General features: G+C 46.7%; 1 protein-coding gene across 4 annotated transcripts in view; it reads left to right on the top strand.

The window, feature by feature from the left end:
- Positions 1-18715, top strand: part of IL1RAP (interleukin 1 receptor accessory protein) — a 48126-nt gene that overhangs the window by 14189 nt on the left and 15222 nt on the right. For all 4 annotated transcript variants that reach the window (XM_012575600.5, XM_030280080.4, XM_030280081.4 and 1 more), the window contains exons 2-7: positions 2445-2512; positions 13148-13433; positions 14184-14376; positions 16097-16262; positions 17199-17270; positions 18412-18541. In XM_012575600.5, the coding sequence (XP_012431054.5) occupies positions 2446-2512; positions 13148-13433; positions 14184-14376; positions 16097-16262; positions 17199-17270; positions 18412-18541 (914 nt within the window). In that variant the 5' untranslated portion in view covers position 2445. The remainder of the gene's footprint in view (positions 1-2444; positions 2513-13147; positions 13434-14183; positions 14377-16096; positions 16263-17198; positions 17271-18411; positions 18542-18715) is intronic.

The following is an 18715-nucleotide window of genomic DNA, read 5'->3' as shown; positions in this document are numbered from 1 at the left end:
GGCAAATTCTGGCATGGTCAGGGCATCCAGGAGGGTGTGATGCCTCCCCTTGACCAGCCCTTGACTCTGTGCCTGTCCCTTCCATGGTCCTTTGCATTTTGTGTAGAGTGGGAGCAGCCAGGGCTGTGGTCAGTTGTGCCCCTTCTCTGTAATGGAGAAATTGCTGTAATCTGACAGGCTCTGTGTCTGACTGTCTCCACTGACAAGATCTTCTGGAATGAACCAGAATTAAATCACTTTGTGTGTAAGGCTTCTGATTTGATAGCTGGGTAGAGCAAGAAAAAAAGTATTTTCCTACTAGTAGGCAGAGCATGGAAATCTTGGATACCTTGCTCATGGGAACGGAGACCTGGTGGCTCTGTGAGATAGTTGAAAGGAGCATGTTCCTGTGAGCACAGCTAATGGATGTAAATATTAGCTCACTGCAGAGTTCATGTATCACCGAGTGAAGTGTAGTAGTTTATTTTGGCCTCAGGCCACGCAAATGGCCTTGCTAAATACAAGGGAAACTCATCCAAAGTCTGTAGTTGCTCCTGCTTGCTTCAGGGCTGAATTCAGTCTGATTTGTGCAAAATGCAGGAGAGAGTCACTGGAAAATAAGGGTGAGTTAGGACACGCTGTGCATTTAGCTAATGACAAATGGAGAGGGAACCAGCCATGAGGGATCTTGATTATGGGAATGATTCCCTGCCACTCTTCACACCCCCTCTCTTCAAGCATCTCAATTACCAAAAGTTCCTTAATACCCACCAGAGTGCAGCATGTTGGATCTCTCTGTCCAATCTGATGGCATAAAAATGTTTTATCATTCTTCAGCATTTCCAAGGGGTGGGAGTACTTAATATTGTTTCTTCCCTATGGAGTCCTAAGTAACATTGGGAGCTGGTTGTAGGTGGCAATAGAGAGGGGTTTGATAAGCAGCTGGCATTTAAATTTGGAGGAATGTGGTAGGGGATGCTCAGCCCTCTGAGCTGGACCCCAGGGAAAAAAAAACCCTCAGTTTCTTCCTTGCTTCTTGGCCATGTTTGAAGCCTGATGGCTTCAGAGGCAGTGTGCAGCCCTTTCCATGGACTGTGCAGGGAAGAACAGGCATGCTTCAGATTGCCTTTGTCTCTTTGAGATGAGCCCAGCAGAGGGAAGGCATCGCACAAAGGCTTTTCAGATGGAAGCACTGAAAAGGAAGATTCAATATCCGCTGCTGGGTTTTGAGTAGTGCAGTTCACGTGTCGCATTCTTGTTAATCTCTGCAATCTGTGCAATTTTAGGTGTCCTCTGCTTATGCTCAAAGCCCCTCTGTGTACTGCGTATATTCTGGACAGGTTTTTGAGGGAGAGGTTTAAGGGAGCTCTGTGGATTCTCTCCCCACACTTTTAACACACCCCGATGGAGCAGGTTTCTCTGTCATCTCATGAGCACATTCCTGACAGTATCACCATGCTCATTACTGCATCTGCCTGGCAGAGCTGAGATGCTTTGATGAAGTTCAGCCTTTTAACCATCTCTTCTCCCTTTGTGATCTGACAGCATGCAGGAATATCAAATGTGACCTTAACCCCTTTAAAGAGAGCATCTACTAGATGTCAGTTTTCATGACTACCAGCTTATAAATTGCATCCTGAAAAACCTAGAAACAGAGGGATATTTAATTCCAGTGAGTGAGCAGCTCTGAGAGCCGAATGCCTGATACTGGAGTGGGCAGCCCAGTGTACATTTATCTCAAATTACAGGAAATTGTGTTCTGTAGTGGGAATGGAAAAGTTTGGGATTGTTTTTTGCTTATCACTGGTGCTTAGAAAGTATAAACCTTTGTTTAGATCCTTTCTAAAAAGTGTACAAACCTGACGTTTGTTTACTCCTGTGAGTTCCAAGGAGGGTTTGACTGGGAAAAGCTGGTGAGGCTCTGTGTTGCCTCCACTGCCTGCAGGAGCAGGCTGAAGCAGGCTCTGGCAGCCTTTGCAGGTGACTGGCAGCACACCTTGCCAATTGGGGCTGCTCTGGTGTGGCTGTCCTGTCAGAGTGTGGGACACACGTTCAGTGCAGATGTGCCGCAGCCACTGCCAGCACTCCCTGCACTTGTTCTTAGACATGACCAGAAGGAGGTCTTGGCAAAGGACCTTCTTCTGGGAGTCAAATTTGGGATCTGTAGCCTGCAAACATCCTTTTGACTCCTTGTGCTCCCTGATATAGACCATTCTGATGGCTTAAATCAATGAGCTGGACTATCCTCTTCAGAGCCATCACCTCCCAGGCTTGGCAAGCTGCCTGCAGGCAGAGTGATGCTGCCATGAGGGTGCTGTTTTTAAGGAACCTTAATGAAATAAAACAGGGATGTGCCAGAATTAAAGGATGACTGGGTGAATGGAGGAATAAACATATACAGTTAAAAAGTGGTCTGCAATGGTAAAACAGTGTCAAATAACCAGGTCTGTGTGCTTTGTCTCCAGGATGAAGATGGTCAGTGTCCTGCTGGTTTCGCTCTGGCTGTCCATGGTCACCCTTGGCAGAGGCTCAGGTAAGGATGTGACACATGATGGACTTGCCCAGTAACTGTGCAGAGAAGAAAACTGCCTGCAGTGAGTTTTGAGCATTTGCAGTATTTCTGGATTAAATGGTTGTGTACAGAATACTTTAGTGAAATGCATGAACACAGTGTTGGTTCTGGGGGGCTGTTGTACAATGCTCTGTATAGAGACAGCCAGTGTGGTGTGAACAGGTGCATGAGCAAATATCAACAGCACCTCGACCTAAAAGTGCTGTGCAAACTCCAGCTGTCCCCTTTGTCAGCATCATTATTGCCCCTGAGTTGCAGGAAGGACCCAGGCTTGAACCTGAGCTCTGCTATCCCTGGTTGGATCTGGAGGGGACTGACATTCAGCTCTCCAATTCTGACTCATGCCTTAGCAATGCAAGGGGAGAGGGGAACTTCTAGAGTAAGAGGAGCTCTGATAGCCGTCTCACTGAGTCACTTTCCTGACAGGAAATATGTTGTCATGCTCGCAGCTCCTCTGGCACTGGTTCAGCCCAGCTCTTGTGAAGAGGCAGATTGTGCATGTCTCGGCTCCGGACTTCCTATTTGGGGGTGGAAGGAGACAGCATGATTTGCAGGAGGCAAGTGGAAAGGGGGAGGGAGGAAAGAACAGGAGCTGGTTTTATGGGAGGAAATGTTCAGAAATAAGGGCTGTACAGGGGTTTGACGAGTCCTCCCATGAACTCTTGTCCCTCTGCAATGCTGGCAAACAAGCAGTTACAATATACCCCGAGCAGATGAACAGCTCTTCTGTCATTCTCTCTTGGACCACACTGAATTATTGTGTGCCACATTCACAACGTGCACTTCAGCAAGGTTCATCTCAGTGCAGTGTTCATTGCAGAGGCTGAAGCTTGGGAGGTTTTTCTCCTTGGGCTGTCCAAGGGTTGCAGGCACCCACAGTAGGCTGTGATCTTTAGTGTGGGATATCCTGTCCTGGCTAACAGGGGCTGGGTGGAAGTGGTGAGCAAAGGGGAAGCAGCAAAGGAGAAAGAATACACAGCCTAATTCTCCTCCACTGAGCCCTAGGCTGCAGGAGTGTGTGGGGAAGGAGGGACCCAGCGACATGGATCTCAGCTGCTGGCTGGGAAAATCCCTGCTTTGCTTGTGCTTCTGGACGAGCTGTTCTGCTCTCCACCAACGCAACATCCTCCTCCTGCTGAGGCAGCATTACAACACCCCACGTGCAGTCATCTTGGGATTTTGCAGAAATGAGAGGTGGGTGCAATTGAATCAGGATTGCCCAGGAAATGTTAGAGCAGCTCTAAAAGCTAACGCAGTTGGCTGAGAAGAAGCTGATTTCAGAAATGAGCACCCTGGCATTTGGGTCCCACAGGCTCATGCCAATTGATCTGGCTGAACCAGAACCCTCCATGCATTTCTGCAGGGCATTTAGTAATTTTTAAACATTTCTTCTTTAGCAGAGATTTGTTGTACAGGGTGGCCAGAAACCTTGTAGAGTGCTGCAAGATTGTAAGTCTAGTCTCAATACATGAGACATGTGATCAGTTAAAATACACTTCTCCTGCAAATCTGCTGCAGTGTATACATTTAATTTCCTGCGGGTCTGTGGGTGTCAGACACACTCTTCAGTTCAAAGCTTCCTTTTTGTGCCATGGATAACTGGTTTGGGCTGTCAGAATGTCCTTTATTATTCATGATGGGCTTGGATGGCTGTTTGTACTTGGATGGAGGGGCAGCCGTCTGTGCAGCCCTGTGTTTCACTGCAGGGTTTCCTGGGACTGACATCAAAAGGAGACTGGAGCTTGTTTCACTCTTGCAAAGTCATAAATACATAGCAGTATGGGTAGTGGCCTTGTTCTGGAAATGTTACAGCATTTGGGCTTGCTTTTCCTTCTTGGAGCAGGGTATGTAGGTGGGGGGAACAGAGCTGAGCTTATCTGGAGTGAATGCAGAAGGACTGTGCACAGTCTGCAGCTGCCCTGGTGGTCACCTAACATCAAGCAGGGCCATGGAGATGGGTAGCTCTCACTGGGGAGCCTGGTTCCTGGGATATTTAACATGTGACTTGGTAGAGATTTGTCATTTCAGCTGAGTCCTTTTCTGTGATTTGACTATTAAGTCATGTAATTGTTGAGACCAGCTCTCTCTCCAGCCCAGGATGGACTGAGGAAGGCTGGAGGCAGGGACAGGAGTTGTCTTGTGGTTTGTTGCCACTTTTCCTGCCTCTGCCATCCTTCCCAGTGGAGCAATCTGGTCAGCAGTACTGACCAGGGACTGCCCAAGTCAGGGGTACCAGCTCTGCTGAGTCCCAAGTTCTGTGAGCTTACAGAGGAGGTGAGGAACCAACACTTGTTAAATTTCAGCTCTAAAATACCATCGTTGCTCTGGCTGCAAGTGGCCTTTCCATCCAGTTGAGCCACTATGGCTGTCAGTCTCTCTGGCAGTGTGTCAGAAAGCTTTAGCATTATGCTTCACCCTGCTTCCTACTGGAGAGGCAAACCCACAAACTTTATTTCCCCTCCGGATTTTGCCTACAGCACTGTGGCTCTAAACATCTGTTCTCTGGGCTCTGCTGTTTCTGCTGCGTATGGAGGCTGGTGCTGAAACAAAATCAGTTGCTGAAAGGGAGGTGCAAGCTGTATGAGGGAAGAAATGTGATCTGAGTAGTGTAGAGTAAGAGATGTAGAGCCTGAGACTGAATTGGTGCCTGAGTCTTCTGTTCGCTCGCGCTGAACGTGTGGGCAGATCTTTTCTTAGTCCCGAGAATATACGTGATTGGCAGTGTGTGGAGTGCACGAGTGCATCACTCACGACCTTTGGTCACTGTTTACGGTGCTAGTCAAGGTCTTCTGCTTTCCTGGCCTAGCTAAGCCATCCTTAAGATGGAACTCGTGTTGTAGGATGTTTAATGAGCCCAGATGTTCTGATAGCCAGGGAAGGATAACAAAACCGATGGACCCGGGTCTGGTTGTACAGTAGTTTCTTTGGCACTGCTGAAGTCATATAAATATACACTGGCTCAAAAGAGATGAAAAACCAGTCAGACAAAGAACATAACAGCCACTATGAATACAGAATAATGTTATCTTCTTGTTTCTGAATGAAGCTGGCCAATGTTAGATACCGACTTATAAATAAGATGTGGCTATAATTGTGCCTCTTGTTCCATTTTTTCCTCTCTGCTAACCAGGCTGCTCTCTTCACCCCCCAAGAGCTTTTGTAGTGTGAGGGCTGGAGAGATGACCGTGGTTGGGAGTACTATCTTAGGGAATTGCAAAAGCAGAAGAATATTGCTGCCAGGAGAGGAGGAGCAGCCTCATGCTGATTATCTAATGGACCCATGTAGTGTGAGCAGGTACCTGTTGTGCATAAATAGCCCTTTGGTAGGGGGAATCATCATGTGTGCATAGGAAATGCCTCTGTAGCTCCCTTGGGGGCTATCAGACAGGCTGTGTGGTAGGATGAGCCCAGGACTGGGCCAGAATGATACCCAGGCATGGCAGGTAGTGGCTGGAAGGCAGCCAAGAGTTTCTCTCCTGGGAGCTTTATTTCAGGCTTTGCTGTTATTTGCTGTATTGTGAACATGTCTATTTACACTCCCCCGTATCAGAGGCTTTCAGCTACTTTGGTTTTGTCTGCTCTGAAGTTGGCTCCAAAGTGCCAGATGTCATTAATGCTTCTGGGTTCAGGTGGTGGCTGGAGCAGTGGAGTTCTGGCTGCAGTGAGAAAGAAACAGAGGTCTAGCTCCAGAGGTCAGAGCCGCTGCCTGCACTCTCTCCCAAGTGCTGAACTGCACTGTGGATCTCATGCTTAGCAGAGAGGCAGAACAGTTACTTTTGGCCAGGGGAAATTTGCAGATTAATAAATTACTGTCTGTAAAACACTTTGAAGGTGGAAAGCCCTGTGCAGCTCCTCAGGATTATTACTACATAGCTCTTGCTCTACTGATGGGGTTCCAGTTGCTTTATTTTCTTTATGATTTGTGACAGCCCCAGAAGCTGAGAAGCTTATTTTAGTGTGTAAAGTCAAAAGAAAAACAGATTAAACTGCATTATTGTTTTCTAAAGAGACTAAATCCCTCCCCCACCATCATCTCCTGGGATTTCCTGACTTCCTCCTACTCTTCCAATCTCTGCTTCTTGCTGTCCTAATTTAGGACGTGATTTTATAACCATCCATACCCATCTGTGAGCTACTGTGGTTGTAGAAGTTTATGGCACTTGGGGGCATGAAGTCATTGACATTGAGGGTGTTGAAAGCTGCACAACCCCTGAGTGGATGGAGATAAAACCCGTGGAGCAGAGCTGACCTGGGTGCAGATTGTCCCCACAGCCACCAGCCTCCCTCCACACCAGCCAGAGCTGTGCCCACTGAGGAGATAAAACCTCATGTCTGCTTCTTGTCAGCTGAGAAAATGCGTTGTGAGGGCTGAGCTCTGTGCAGGCATCATGGTGTGACCTATCTGCGTGGAAGTGCAGGAGTGTGTGGAGGAAAGCAGCCCTTTCTGGGTTTGTTGCTGGTACAGTATTGAACAGTGACTTTTGCTCCTGTGTGTGTATCAAATAGGGCATCAGGGAGCTGTCACGTCCCCCTGCCACAGCTGCAGGGTTTTGCTGTCTCTGTCAGAGCTTTTGTGGTACCCAGGTGACTGCTGGACTCGTGGACCCTTGTGCATTTTACTGCCTGCTGCGTTTGTCTGGGTCCCATCCTTGTCTGAGGACAACTGCTGCAGCATCTTTGTAATGCAGACATCCCTGTGGGATGGACAGGCAGGAATTGCTGACTGTATTTTAAAGCAGGCAGCAGAGCACCTGGCTAAGTGCACTAACTGGGCTGCGTGGGTTTAGCTAAGCAAGCCTTTGGCAGAGCCAGGAGTTAGCCTGGACCTTGTCAAGTCCCAGTGCGGTGTCCCAGGCACGCAAGAGCCCCTGCCAGCCTAAGCACAGCTCAGCAGTGATGCTGATCAGATAAACCCCATTTTCATGCTGCCTCTCCTGCAGATGACTTTGCAATGGGGTGTTCCATTTCCTGTCCCTCTCCTTTTCCTATGCTGCTCTGCTTTGCTTCACGCATAAATTTTCTCAATGAAGTGGGATTGAAAGTAGCTGTTTGCTCTTCTTATCCTTCAGAGAAGGAGTTCATGCCCCTACCTTTATCATTTTGATCTCAAATTTAAAGAAAGCCTCCAGAAAAATATGTCAAGCTTGCTAGAGAAATCTGAATATAAAAATTTTAGGGTTTTTTTTTTTGGCCCAGTTGCTGGGGGTAACCAAAATACTCTGCCACATGCAGTAAACAGCTTTATGCACAGATAGAGAGTGAAGTCACAGAGCTCACTGTGGAGGAGTTCTAAGAGACACAAATAAAGACTACCCCGTGTTACAGGCTGTGCTTGATGAAATAAGGCGATTCAGAGTCAGAAGCTTTGGGCTCCATTACAGAACCATAGTTTTTTGTATGTCTTGCTTTGGCTACTTCCCCTGAGGTCAACAGATGTTTATGCAGTCAGCTTGTTTTCCATGACTTTGGCCAAGGCAGGTTTTCACACCTGTTTAAATTAGACATTCAGGGTCTAAAGTTAATCAACTGCCATATACAGGTGCTTTTCAAAACTGAGCTATTCTACAACAGAAGGTCCTTTTCTTTCTTATTTTCTGAGCTGCCCTACCTATTCAAATGATAAAAGCACTTGGGGAGAAAGAGAGGCTCCATCCTAGTGTGCAGCATCCAGATGAGGGAATTCTGTGGGAGCACCACGGCTCAGTGGCAGCACAGGATGAATACGATGAAACTTGGGAGAAGCATAAAACCATGTCGCCAGTGCCATTGCAGAATGCATGGATGGGGTTGGGCTGTGTAGGAGGTTTGTGCCAGGACCACTTCCACCTCCTTGCTCTACTGGAGAGGCTGTGGGAGGAAGGCAGTGGGGTTATGAGAGGCCTCTTTGGATGCGTTTCCGCTGGAAGTGAGATTATAAATTCTGCAGAGTTGGCACAGCTTCTAGGCTGAGCTTCCAGGCAGCATTCAGCTACAACCAGTTTTGAGGTGTTCTGTGGCCACTGTCACTGCTGCAGAAGTAGTGAGAGCAAACGGTGAGAGCCAGCTGATCTTGGCTGGGCCTGACCCAACTTCTGTGTCATTCCCACCCATCTCAGCATGTTTTGGTTTGTGCCTCTTCTTCCAGTTAAGGGCAGAGCTTCTCATTTGTTTTGTTCCATGCTTCTCTTCTTCTGCCCTGTTGTATGGTCAGATGGGAATACTACTGAGCAGAGAACACAGCCAGGGAACAGGGGGTGGTCTCGTGCAGGGTGGAAAAGGAAGAATGCAGACAGTGGGGAGAGTGGGTACTTCTGGCACTGGCATAAGTGGGAGATGCACCCACGGGAGTGCTGGCCACAGCTGGTGCCTCCTGTGCTCACAGCACGGCTTCTCCTTTCGGCCTGGCTTCATCTCCTTCCTTCTAACTGACTGAGTTTGAAAGATGGTGGTGAAGATTTTTTTTTTAAAGGCAGTAATGATTAATTCTTGCTTAATTGCTTTGTGTGATCAGCTTTTTCTGCCTTATCGATGCTGATTTGTGCATCATGATAACAGGCTGGCCTTGCTGTGCCCCCGGGTAGAGGCTGACTCATACCAGCTTTGCTTTAAGCGAATGCAGCAGGGACAGATGAAGAAAGTAGGAAGCTGTTGAGATATTACTTGACAGCCCCAAAAAGCCAACTGTGTCATGGGTCACAACAAAAGAAGTGTGGCCAAGAGGTCAAGGGAGGTGATTCTGCCCCTCTACTCTGTTCTGGTGAGACCCCACCTGCTGTGGGTCATTGGCTTGCTGTGGAATTGCAGGGCATTCAGCAGTAAGAGGGGTCAAGGGAGCTGCAGTGCTCTTGATTGGTACTGAACACAAGGTGGCTTCTTTCAAAATCGTTTTGCAGAGGCATTTCTAGGAAGGTACGTTTGTGGGATGGTGTATTTTTAGAGAATTTTACTGTGTCCCTCAGGTATATGTGTAGTGCTCCATTTGCTGCAGCATAGAAGAGATGTGGAGTTGGATATAGCTCCATCTTCGCACTAGTTTCCATTTGTTAGAGAACCTCTGGAGTCACAGCATGAATGCTGATCCCAGTTGATTTAATTGGGAGCTGCTCTTAACTCCAGCAGGTGTTTTGTGCAGGAAATGTTTAAAGAGAGAAAAAACTCATTTCTGAGGCTCAGCCGGTGAAAACAAGTGTGAGCTGTTACAAATGGCACAGCACCATAGAAGTTAGTGCTGTTTCTCACAATTAGAACTGGATCCTTGCATCCTTTTTCTGCAGTGCTCCCTCAGATCACATTGTTGCTGGAATCAGTACTACAAGTAGTTGCATGCTGATGTTAGCAGCAAGTAGGCTCTGAATATCCAGTAAACCTTAAAATAGTAGGAAAAGCACAAAATGTTGTGGGGAGCTGTTGGATGCAAATAAAGTTATAGCAATAATAATGTAAATATTCCCTTTACTTAATGATGTGTGTGAAGATGTTGCCCCATCTGCTGGGCTCTGCTGCAGAAGTGCCAGCACAGCAAAGGTTGCTGTTGTCACAGGGAGAAGAGCACCATCACAGCTGAGGAGGAGGAGGAGGCTCACAAAGGTGTGTGTGAGGGGTGCCCTGCAGTTCTCACACATTATATCAGGCAGAGCTCAGCTATCTTGGGAGTAAAACACCCAAAAATGTAGAGATAGCAGTGGAACTGTCAGCATGGCACAGGGAGGAGGGAAGCTGTGCAGAGCACTGGCATTTGTGTCCTCAGTGTTTTATGTGCTAAGGACATTTTGCTGCAGCTTGGGGTGTTCCTGCCATCTCTGCTCCGAGTGATGGGTCATGGCAGTACTTGCTGAGCCCTTGGAGTCGTGCTGGGGGGCTTTGCCCTGGCAGCCAGGAGGAGTCCTTGCTTTGGGAGGGAGGAGCAGCCTGGGATCTCCCACCGCAGAGCTGCTCCTGTGCTCTGGGTGTAGCTGCTCATCACCAGCAGTGACGTGCTGTGTCTGGGGTTCAGCTCAGAGCTTGCAGCACCCCAGGGCAGGGTCCGTGGGGAGCCTTAGCACCACCTGTTTGCTGTGGCAGTGTCCCTGAAGCCAGGCCAGCTCTGAGACAAAATCTTCAGGTACAGCTCTTACAACAAATCAATAACAGTCCCCTCTTCCCAAGCCAAAAAGGCAAGGCCTGGGCATTGTTTTAGAGAAATGTAGGAAGAAAAAAAAAAGAAAATAGTTGTATTTATTTTCAGTAACTCATTCAGGTTGAACGGGTAAGTAGTTTTACAGTGCTGATTTATGGGCTGTTGCAAAATGCAGAGCTGCTCATGATTGCAAATTTCATTGATCTTGACTTCAAGAATTTCAGTACAATAATGTTTTATATAGTTTCTTCTCTCCCCAGTCCTGCCATTTGAAGTAATAAGGGTGATTTGCCTTTATGCAGCCCAAGAGGAGACGCAAGTCAGATGCTGGGAAGACAACCTGGGCGTCCAGATTTACAGAGCCAGGGTTGCTTCTTTCAGAGGGGAGGCCTTTCTTTACAGAAAAAAATGCCTTGTCTCCATGAGTAACAGTCATGCTTCATCATGCAGTTGGCAGGCAGTCTCTGCAGGCTCATTTGTCTCATTACCACTCTAAGGACACTTGACCATGCCCAGTTCATGGCCCCACCAGCATAAAGCAGTCTGCTGGTTCCAGTTTGCCCTGATCATTGTGGTGATGGGTCATTATGCTCCTTCCCAGGGTGTGAGGCTTCCAGTAGTGGTTTGGTCTTTGAAAACAAGCCTTGGCACTGCCTGTGGTAGCAGCCATGGTGTGTGATGCTGTGCACTTTTGAAAGATCTGTATGGTTTTAGATGATGAGCACTCTCTAGATATTTGGGTTTGGGGTTCCTCTGAGCAAATGTTTGTATTCTGGGTAGCTTCACCGCCTCTTCCTAGCCCAATTCATTCTCTTCCTCCAGAAGTAGCACTCTGTCATATGGGTGTTTGGCATACTGCAGGAGGAGCAGTGCAGCTTGCATTTACATTTATGTGTAAACCCGCCAGAAAACATTTCTATTCTTACTGGCCCAGATTCCTCCTGCCCATGACTAACCATTGCTGAGCCATAGGAGTTAGCATCACTGCATTTAAGTGCTGCAGGCCTGTTTTCTCAAAGGTTTATCTCTGCTTTTTTTAATTAAGTATGAATTTGGGAGCAAGCTACATCCCGCTGTCTATTTAGGGAAGAATAAATGCCAGAAATCCTGCTTTGGGCCTGTGAAGTCAGTTCAGAAGAATTCAGAAGAATTGGGCTCCAAGAGCAGATTGTATTCTGTTTCTCCTCTCAGTCTGAGTTGTTCTAATATCTGCAAATGGGAGAGGCTTTGCAGTGTCCTCTCTGGTGAGCCTGTGTGAGATGTGCTGAGACACTGCTCCCAAGGACTGCTGCAGGCAGCACACCCCTCTCCTGTTTGACTCATTTTGGGTTCTCAGACGTCAGGCTGCCCTAGCAAATGCCTCCCAGCAGCTCCAAGGGAGGCACTGGGAAGTGTGCCATGCTGTGCTCTGCCTTGTCAGCGTGGGGAGGCAGGAGGTGCAGTGACAGCAGCTTCTCCGTGTGTCTCAGTTGGCTCTGACAGTGCAGGTTGCTCCCAGGTTTGCTGACACCCTGGGGCTGTGCTTTGCTTGCACCGAGCCCCTGCCTGCCTGGACATCCTGATTGGTAAGAGGAACGGAGTGGAGAAGAGTCCTTGGAAGAGAAATGGGTTTGGACTGTTCTTTTTGTGGTGAAACTGTTTGCCAATGGCAAGAATATTTTTTAAAAGAAAGTAATTAAAGAAAAAAAGCTCTATGCAGCTTTCTTTCATGCTGGCTGTTTTCTATGTCAGTCCAAGTCTGCTGTGAACCACACTGAGCCACTGGCTGTTGTTGAACTGTGCTTGGGGTTTGCACCTGGGCACTGCCTGGGAATACAAGAGAACCTGCTGTTCCCTGCTCCGTACTGACCCTTCTGCCCCCTTGGCTCCACTTCTACACTTCACTATCAACAGTCTTTCTGTGTCACTTATTACTGCTTGTACTCATTGCGTTATGCTGGTGTGCACAGCCGTAACATCAGTCCATCACAGGAAAGACAGTCCTCACTTCTGGAACCCACAGTCCAGCTTCTTCTGGCAGGAAAAGTGACCCACAGCTCTAGGGGAGGGTTGATGTTTGATTTTTTTTTTTCCCCTCCTAGTTCAGCACGTCTGTTTCCATCTTCCCTATCATTGTGTATGGATGCACACACACCTCTGGCATTGTTGTCATCCAAATTTTATCTTCCCACATAAGACTTTTGTGGTAAATTTTCTTGGAGCTCTGTAGGAAGCCTGGTTTTATGCAGGAATATCCTATTCTATTGTCCTGATGAGAGATAAATAGCTTGGCATAAACGTAGGAGGTGTACAAATGAAAACAGAAGTTTCCAGGTTCTCTATAAATGAACACAGTGTTCTTGCTCTGTTTTATAAAAGCTCAGTTTGCTTTCATTGAAAACACTACAGTTTTGTCTCTGATTTTAATGGGGACAGAACCAAGGGCTGTGGGGAGCGCGGGCAGAGCTGCTTTCCTCCTGCTGGCTTGCAAGCCTAAGGCACCTTGTTCTTCCTGGCTGCAGAACGCTGCGATGACTGGGGTGTGGACACCATGAAGCAGATCCAGATTTATGATGGGGAACCTGCCAAGATCAAATGCCCGCTTTTTGAGACCTTCTTGAAGTACAACTATAGCACAGCCCATTCTGCTGGCTTAACCCTGATCTGGTACAGGATCGCGCAGGACCGGGATCTGGAGGAGCCCATTAATTATCGTCTCCCTGACAATCACATCAGTAAGGACAAAGACACCCTTTGGTTCTGGCCTGCTCTTCTCAATGACACTGGGAATTACACCTGCATGCTCAGGTAGGTTGTGTGGTGCAGTTTCTGTACATCTTCAGTGCAAGCAAAGGACTTTTGTGGAGGTGAGGAAATGATGCTGTTAGCACCAGAACTTTCTGTGGGGAGACTACCATTTACAAAAGCATTAATGGGAAAAGAATGTTGCAATTATAGGACTGCTCAGTGCTGAGCCAATTTACATGGCAATAATGCTTGGAGCCTTGCAGACACTAATGAGCGTGCCTCTCCTTGCTGCAAGTGTCCGTGAAAATATTACTGCTGAGCCCATGGCAAAATCCACAGGCACTCACCATTAAGAAGTGATCTGCATGTCTAGAGTAAAAATAGCTTCGGATGCAGGGGTAATGTTTTGACTGCACGCTAATTTGGCAAAGATTCATGAGATTCAGACTTCTAGGAAATTAAAAGTGTCTCTAACTGCGGTGCAAAATGTACGTAGCATCTGCTATGCGTAAGAGCTCTTTTTGATCTTCCTCACGTTGTCTTTTGTCTGTGTCTTTGACCTTATGATCTGCTTTAGCAGCAGGGGAGTGGATGTTGCTTGTTAGTCATCTTTATAGGCTTTTGTGAGCTTGTGTGGCCACTTCTGGTGGGGTTTTCTTTCCCATTTATAAATGAGTCAACTAAGGCTGTACATACCTCATCAGTACTATGATGCTTGTTATTGCAGATGTAATTTTTATTTCATTCCACTCCACTGCTGTAGGAGTAAACAAGTGTCAACCAATCAGCCCTGTTCTCGTCCACCCTTAGGAACACAACCTACTGCAGCAAAGTTGCTTTTCCCTTGGAAGTTGTTCCAAAAGACCAGCACTCTTGTGTGAGCCATTCCATAAAACCCACTGAGGAGATGTTCTACTTGGAGCATGCCAACCAGAAGATCACATGTCCAGATATTGATGGGTTTTACCCTCCCAGTGTGACACCAACTGTCAAGTGGTACCTGGTAAGAAATTACTTGGGCAGCAGGGGGATGCAGTGGTGTCTGTGAAAAAGCAGTGGTTGGCATGACAGTCATGGAACTGTGTTTCAGAGTCTCCCCAGTGATGATACTGTTAATGAAGCTTTACTAATTTTAAGAGCTCTGCTTCCATTGAGTTCAAGGGTAAAACTGCTTTTGGAAAGAAATTGAGAGCTAACACTGAAGCTTTTTTGACCAGCATGCACAAGTGAAAAGTACTCCTAAGAGGGATTTAGGTGGCTCAGTTCAGTTATGGGCAGTGTGCCTGACCTGCTATGTGTGAGCCTCTCACTTTCCTGTAAAGGAAACTGTCATTCATATTCCCTCTTCTTTATAAAACCCCCACCTGTTAATGAAAATTGTGTCCTTTCCAAAATGCTCTGAGGTCAGGAAGTGAAGTTGTACATCAGGCTCTGAAAAGACAATGGGTGTCCTGTTTGACACAATTCAGCAAACCTTTTTTCTGAAGACTGACACATCTCTACTCCACCCTCCATACTTTTCTGATTATTAGACTGTCTCCAGACATCCTCAGGGTCTTGCCTACAGAATTACTGCTCAATTTAATTAAATTTGATTTCACTCTTTCTCTCTAGGTGGATGCCTTTAGTCAGTAGAGAATAAGAAGTCTCAGGGGATGTAAAGTCTGAAAGTTATGGGAATAAATTCTTTAATAACATCCCATAAAGTGCTTTTGTATTTCTAGATAGAAGATTTTGTATAAATGAATTTAATAATAGCGGAAATTGTCAACAAGTGTATCTGTTGATTTAAAAAAAAATTTAAAAAGACCCAAAAGGAAAACCCCACCTCTAAAACCCTTCAGGAAAACCTTCCTCTTGTACCAAGAGGAGCCATTTTACTCCAGTAGTTTAAATGCTTTACTTGTATCTTTCATTGAAATTCACATCTCGGCAATCAATTAGCAGAATGAAACAAAACGCCCCTTAGAAGTAATTTTTCAGGCAGCAAGTCATCCCATGCCTAATAAAAATCATTAAAAATGGTATATGACCCCTGTACTAAACTACCCCATTAGGATGTATCAGATTTGGAAATGTATCATTCAAAAATAATCTCTTAGAAAATGTGCACATCTTTGGGTTTTATGACAATCAAGCTGTTATCTGCAAAACCTCTTTCTGAAAAGGGATCTCCAGCTTGGTATTTTGGCAGTTTTCCTGCCTCGCCTGACAGAAATAGAGGAGTTATTAAGGTTTATGTACTATAGATTCTCGTTTGCTATTTGCAAATTCTGGGGCCTCATCCTCAGCTGAAGGCAGCCAGGAGAGCTTGATTAGTCCCGAAAGATGGACATCAATGGGGTACATGTCCTTTAGTCTTAGTATCCGTTTGTGAATATGTCATCATTTTCTTCTTATCACTTTTTACTTTATTCTTCACTCTGCTGAGGTGCTCACTTTGATTGCCAAGGTACTTCTGGATCAGAGATCTCGCCTTTATAAAATTGTCTGTGTTTAAAGTGGGATAAAGTTATTAGGGTGATCTGCTTCATCACTTCATTTTCAAGGTGAACATAACAGTCTATACTCCAACATGCTCAAAGTTCATGGTATTTAGATCTCACCTACATCATGATCCCAAATGTCATACTAATAGTTTAAATCTGATCTTTGTAGAAGCATTTAAACCAGTATCTGTACATTTGAGTCCCAAACTCAAGTGTTTTTCTACCTGACTCCAGGACTGCAACTCGGTGGATGGCTTCTATGAGCGATATCCCCAAGGGCCCAAGCTTGTCATTGGCATCGTCCGCAGTGCGTATAAAGGGAATTACACTTGCATTGTGACATTCAAGGACCACGGGAGAACCTATAATCTCACCAGAACCATAAAGATGAAGGTGGTGGGTAAGAATGACTTTAAAATGTGTAAAATGCATGTGGGTAACTGCAGAAGTGGTAAAAACAGCTGGAAGAGTTTGTTGCGGGATCCATTTGTGGTTGTAGTCAACCTGCATTGCCCAACTGACTGGGTGGTTTTTTTCTTGCTGGGGTCAGACTTGCGTGACTATCCAGAGCATACTGCAGTAGATATCTCTCCTACCACCTTGTCAAATGCCCCAAAACACAGAGTGGCCAGCCTCAGGCTGAGGTTCAGCCCATGAGATGGCCAGGGGTACCCTCTGCTGGCATGTGAATACATAACCTTGGCACTCCTGTTCATGGTCTCCTGTTCCCTTGGCTCGTCACTACTTGTGGGATTGTCACTTCATAGCCAACTTGTCTTGATCTTCTTGGAATCTCAAGGCCATTTGTGCTGGGGTTGAGACTGCTAATCAGCTAGGCCGAGCTCCAGGTACCCACTGTTTGGACACATCCATCTCAGGCACAGAGGCTCAGCCTACCTGCCAGGGAACTGCAGAGTTTAAAAACCTAGTGAGCTGTAGGATACATTCTGAGTTCCATGGAAACAGCTGTTTTAAGGGTTGAAATAGATATTTGTGACACAAAATGAGGTTTGTATTTTATTTTTTAGAAGTAGCAGTAAAAAGAAACTGGTGCAGGTTATGCCTTGTGGGGGATGAGGTTATGGACCTCTTCTCACGTGAGAGGCTCAAACTAGCTTACCTAAACTTTGGGGGAGCCTTAAAAACTGGACCTGGCCCCGAGTTTGGGGACTAGGATTAGATTTGTGTGTGCACAGAACTCCACAGCAGGAATGCGTCACAAGTTAGACTGGGGAATGTGCAGTGTGGCTCGAGGGCATCAGGAAGTGAGGGTGCAAGGATTCCAGGTTTTCATGAAGTCTGGGGCCCCATGGGGGCTCTCTGTTGTCTCCTGCAGGATCTCCAAACAAGGCCTTGCCACCACAGTTCATCTCTCCAAATGAGAAAGTTGTGTACGAGCTGGAAGCAGGTAAAGTGCAACACTCACAGCGTGCCAGTGGGACAGGGAGACCCAGCCAGGCACAAAGCTGTCCCCTGCCACTGCATCCCCGGTGCTTTCCCTCACAGAGCCCTCGAGCTGCCACGGCTTGCCTGGTGGACAGTGTGGGATGCTAGTTTTTGATGGGGAGCACAGCTTTGAAAGCTGACTTTAGCAAGCACAACTAAAGACAGATATTCAGGCATGATGATACAGAGCTGCAGCTGCAGAAGCAGATGAAATGGGGACACTCAACTGCTTAAGAGAATTCCTATAGGACCTTGTTTCAGCCCTGGCCCTGGCAGTGGTTTGCTCCCATCCTCCTTCATTCACCCCTAGAGTGGCTTTAGTCTTCTAGCCAATTTTTGCTCATGTCCTCTTTTTTTGGCTGATGACATCCTAATTAATGACAGCTCTCCTTTTGCTGACCTTGCAGCACTGGGTAATGGGGTACCACACCCTTCCCCTCACCCCTTCCCCAACACCGTCAGTTTTGCCTAATAGCTTTTTGGAGCAATTCCTTATATCAAATGGATTGTGTCCCATTACATTGCTATAATAAATGTGGTGGCAATGATGATGATTAGCAGCAGAGTCTTCACTTTAAAGAACAGCTCTTTTGGCTCAGGTCAGATTTCATCCATAGTCCTCTGTAAGATAAAATGACTTACTGATCACCAAGATATTCACACTCCCAAGTCTGATCTTGAGCAGAAGTCAAATTCCTGAAGAAGTATTTCCAAACCAAAATATTTTTGTGGAGCTTGAGCCTTCACTTTATGGCATCTGTCCCATGTGCAGTGGGATTGATTAGCACTGCGTGGTTTTCAAGGAAGTGGTTGGCAGGGAGCATGTCCCTTTGGGTGTGTCACTTCATGCAGTCATGCAATTTGTAACACATTTGAGAAGGCAGGACATCTTTTTCTATCTATCTGTCTGTCACAAATCCTCACGTCCAGGGATGTTAAGCTGTTATTACAGTTTATGTCAGAAGGTGGATGTTGGCCTCATTCTTTCCTGAAGGGAGGCAGAGCTTAGGCTGGTAGGATTTTGGAAAGCATTAAAGTGAGGGGTTGCTGTTCCTGCACTGCAGTACCTTTTTTCCTAGGAGATGATGGTCCTTTCTTTGCAGGTGATGACCTTATCCTGCCCTGTGAGGTTTTCTTCACATTCCTGAAGGACTCCCGGACTGAGGTGTGGTGGACCATAGATGGGAGAAACACGGTTGACATCACGGACCCCAAGATAAAAGTCACACAAAGGTAACATACAATGTGAACCTTCATTTCTAATCCCCTGGGTCTGTGTGGGTGCAGGCATGTGACAGTCCTAATGGAGTGTGTAGTCTCCCTGTTAATCAGAAGCCCCTGTGTCTGCCCCGTGCTGTGATGAGCACCAGGACCTCCCAGGAGGAGGCCTCCAGACCTGGACAGTGT

This window comes from Taeniopygia guttata, chromosome 9, assembly GCF_048771995.1.
Source record: "Taeniopygia guttata chromosome 9, bTaeGut7.mat, whole genome shotgun sequence".
Lineage (NCBI taxonomy): Eukaryota > Metazoa > Chordata > Aves > Passeriformes > Estrildidae > Taeniopygia > Taeniopygia guttata.
Note: the sequence above shows the minus strand (reverse complement) of the source record. Positions and strands in the feature narration are given on the sequence as shown.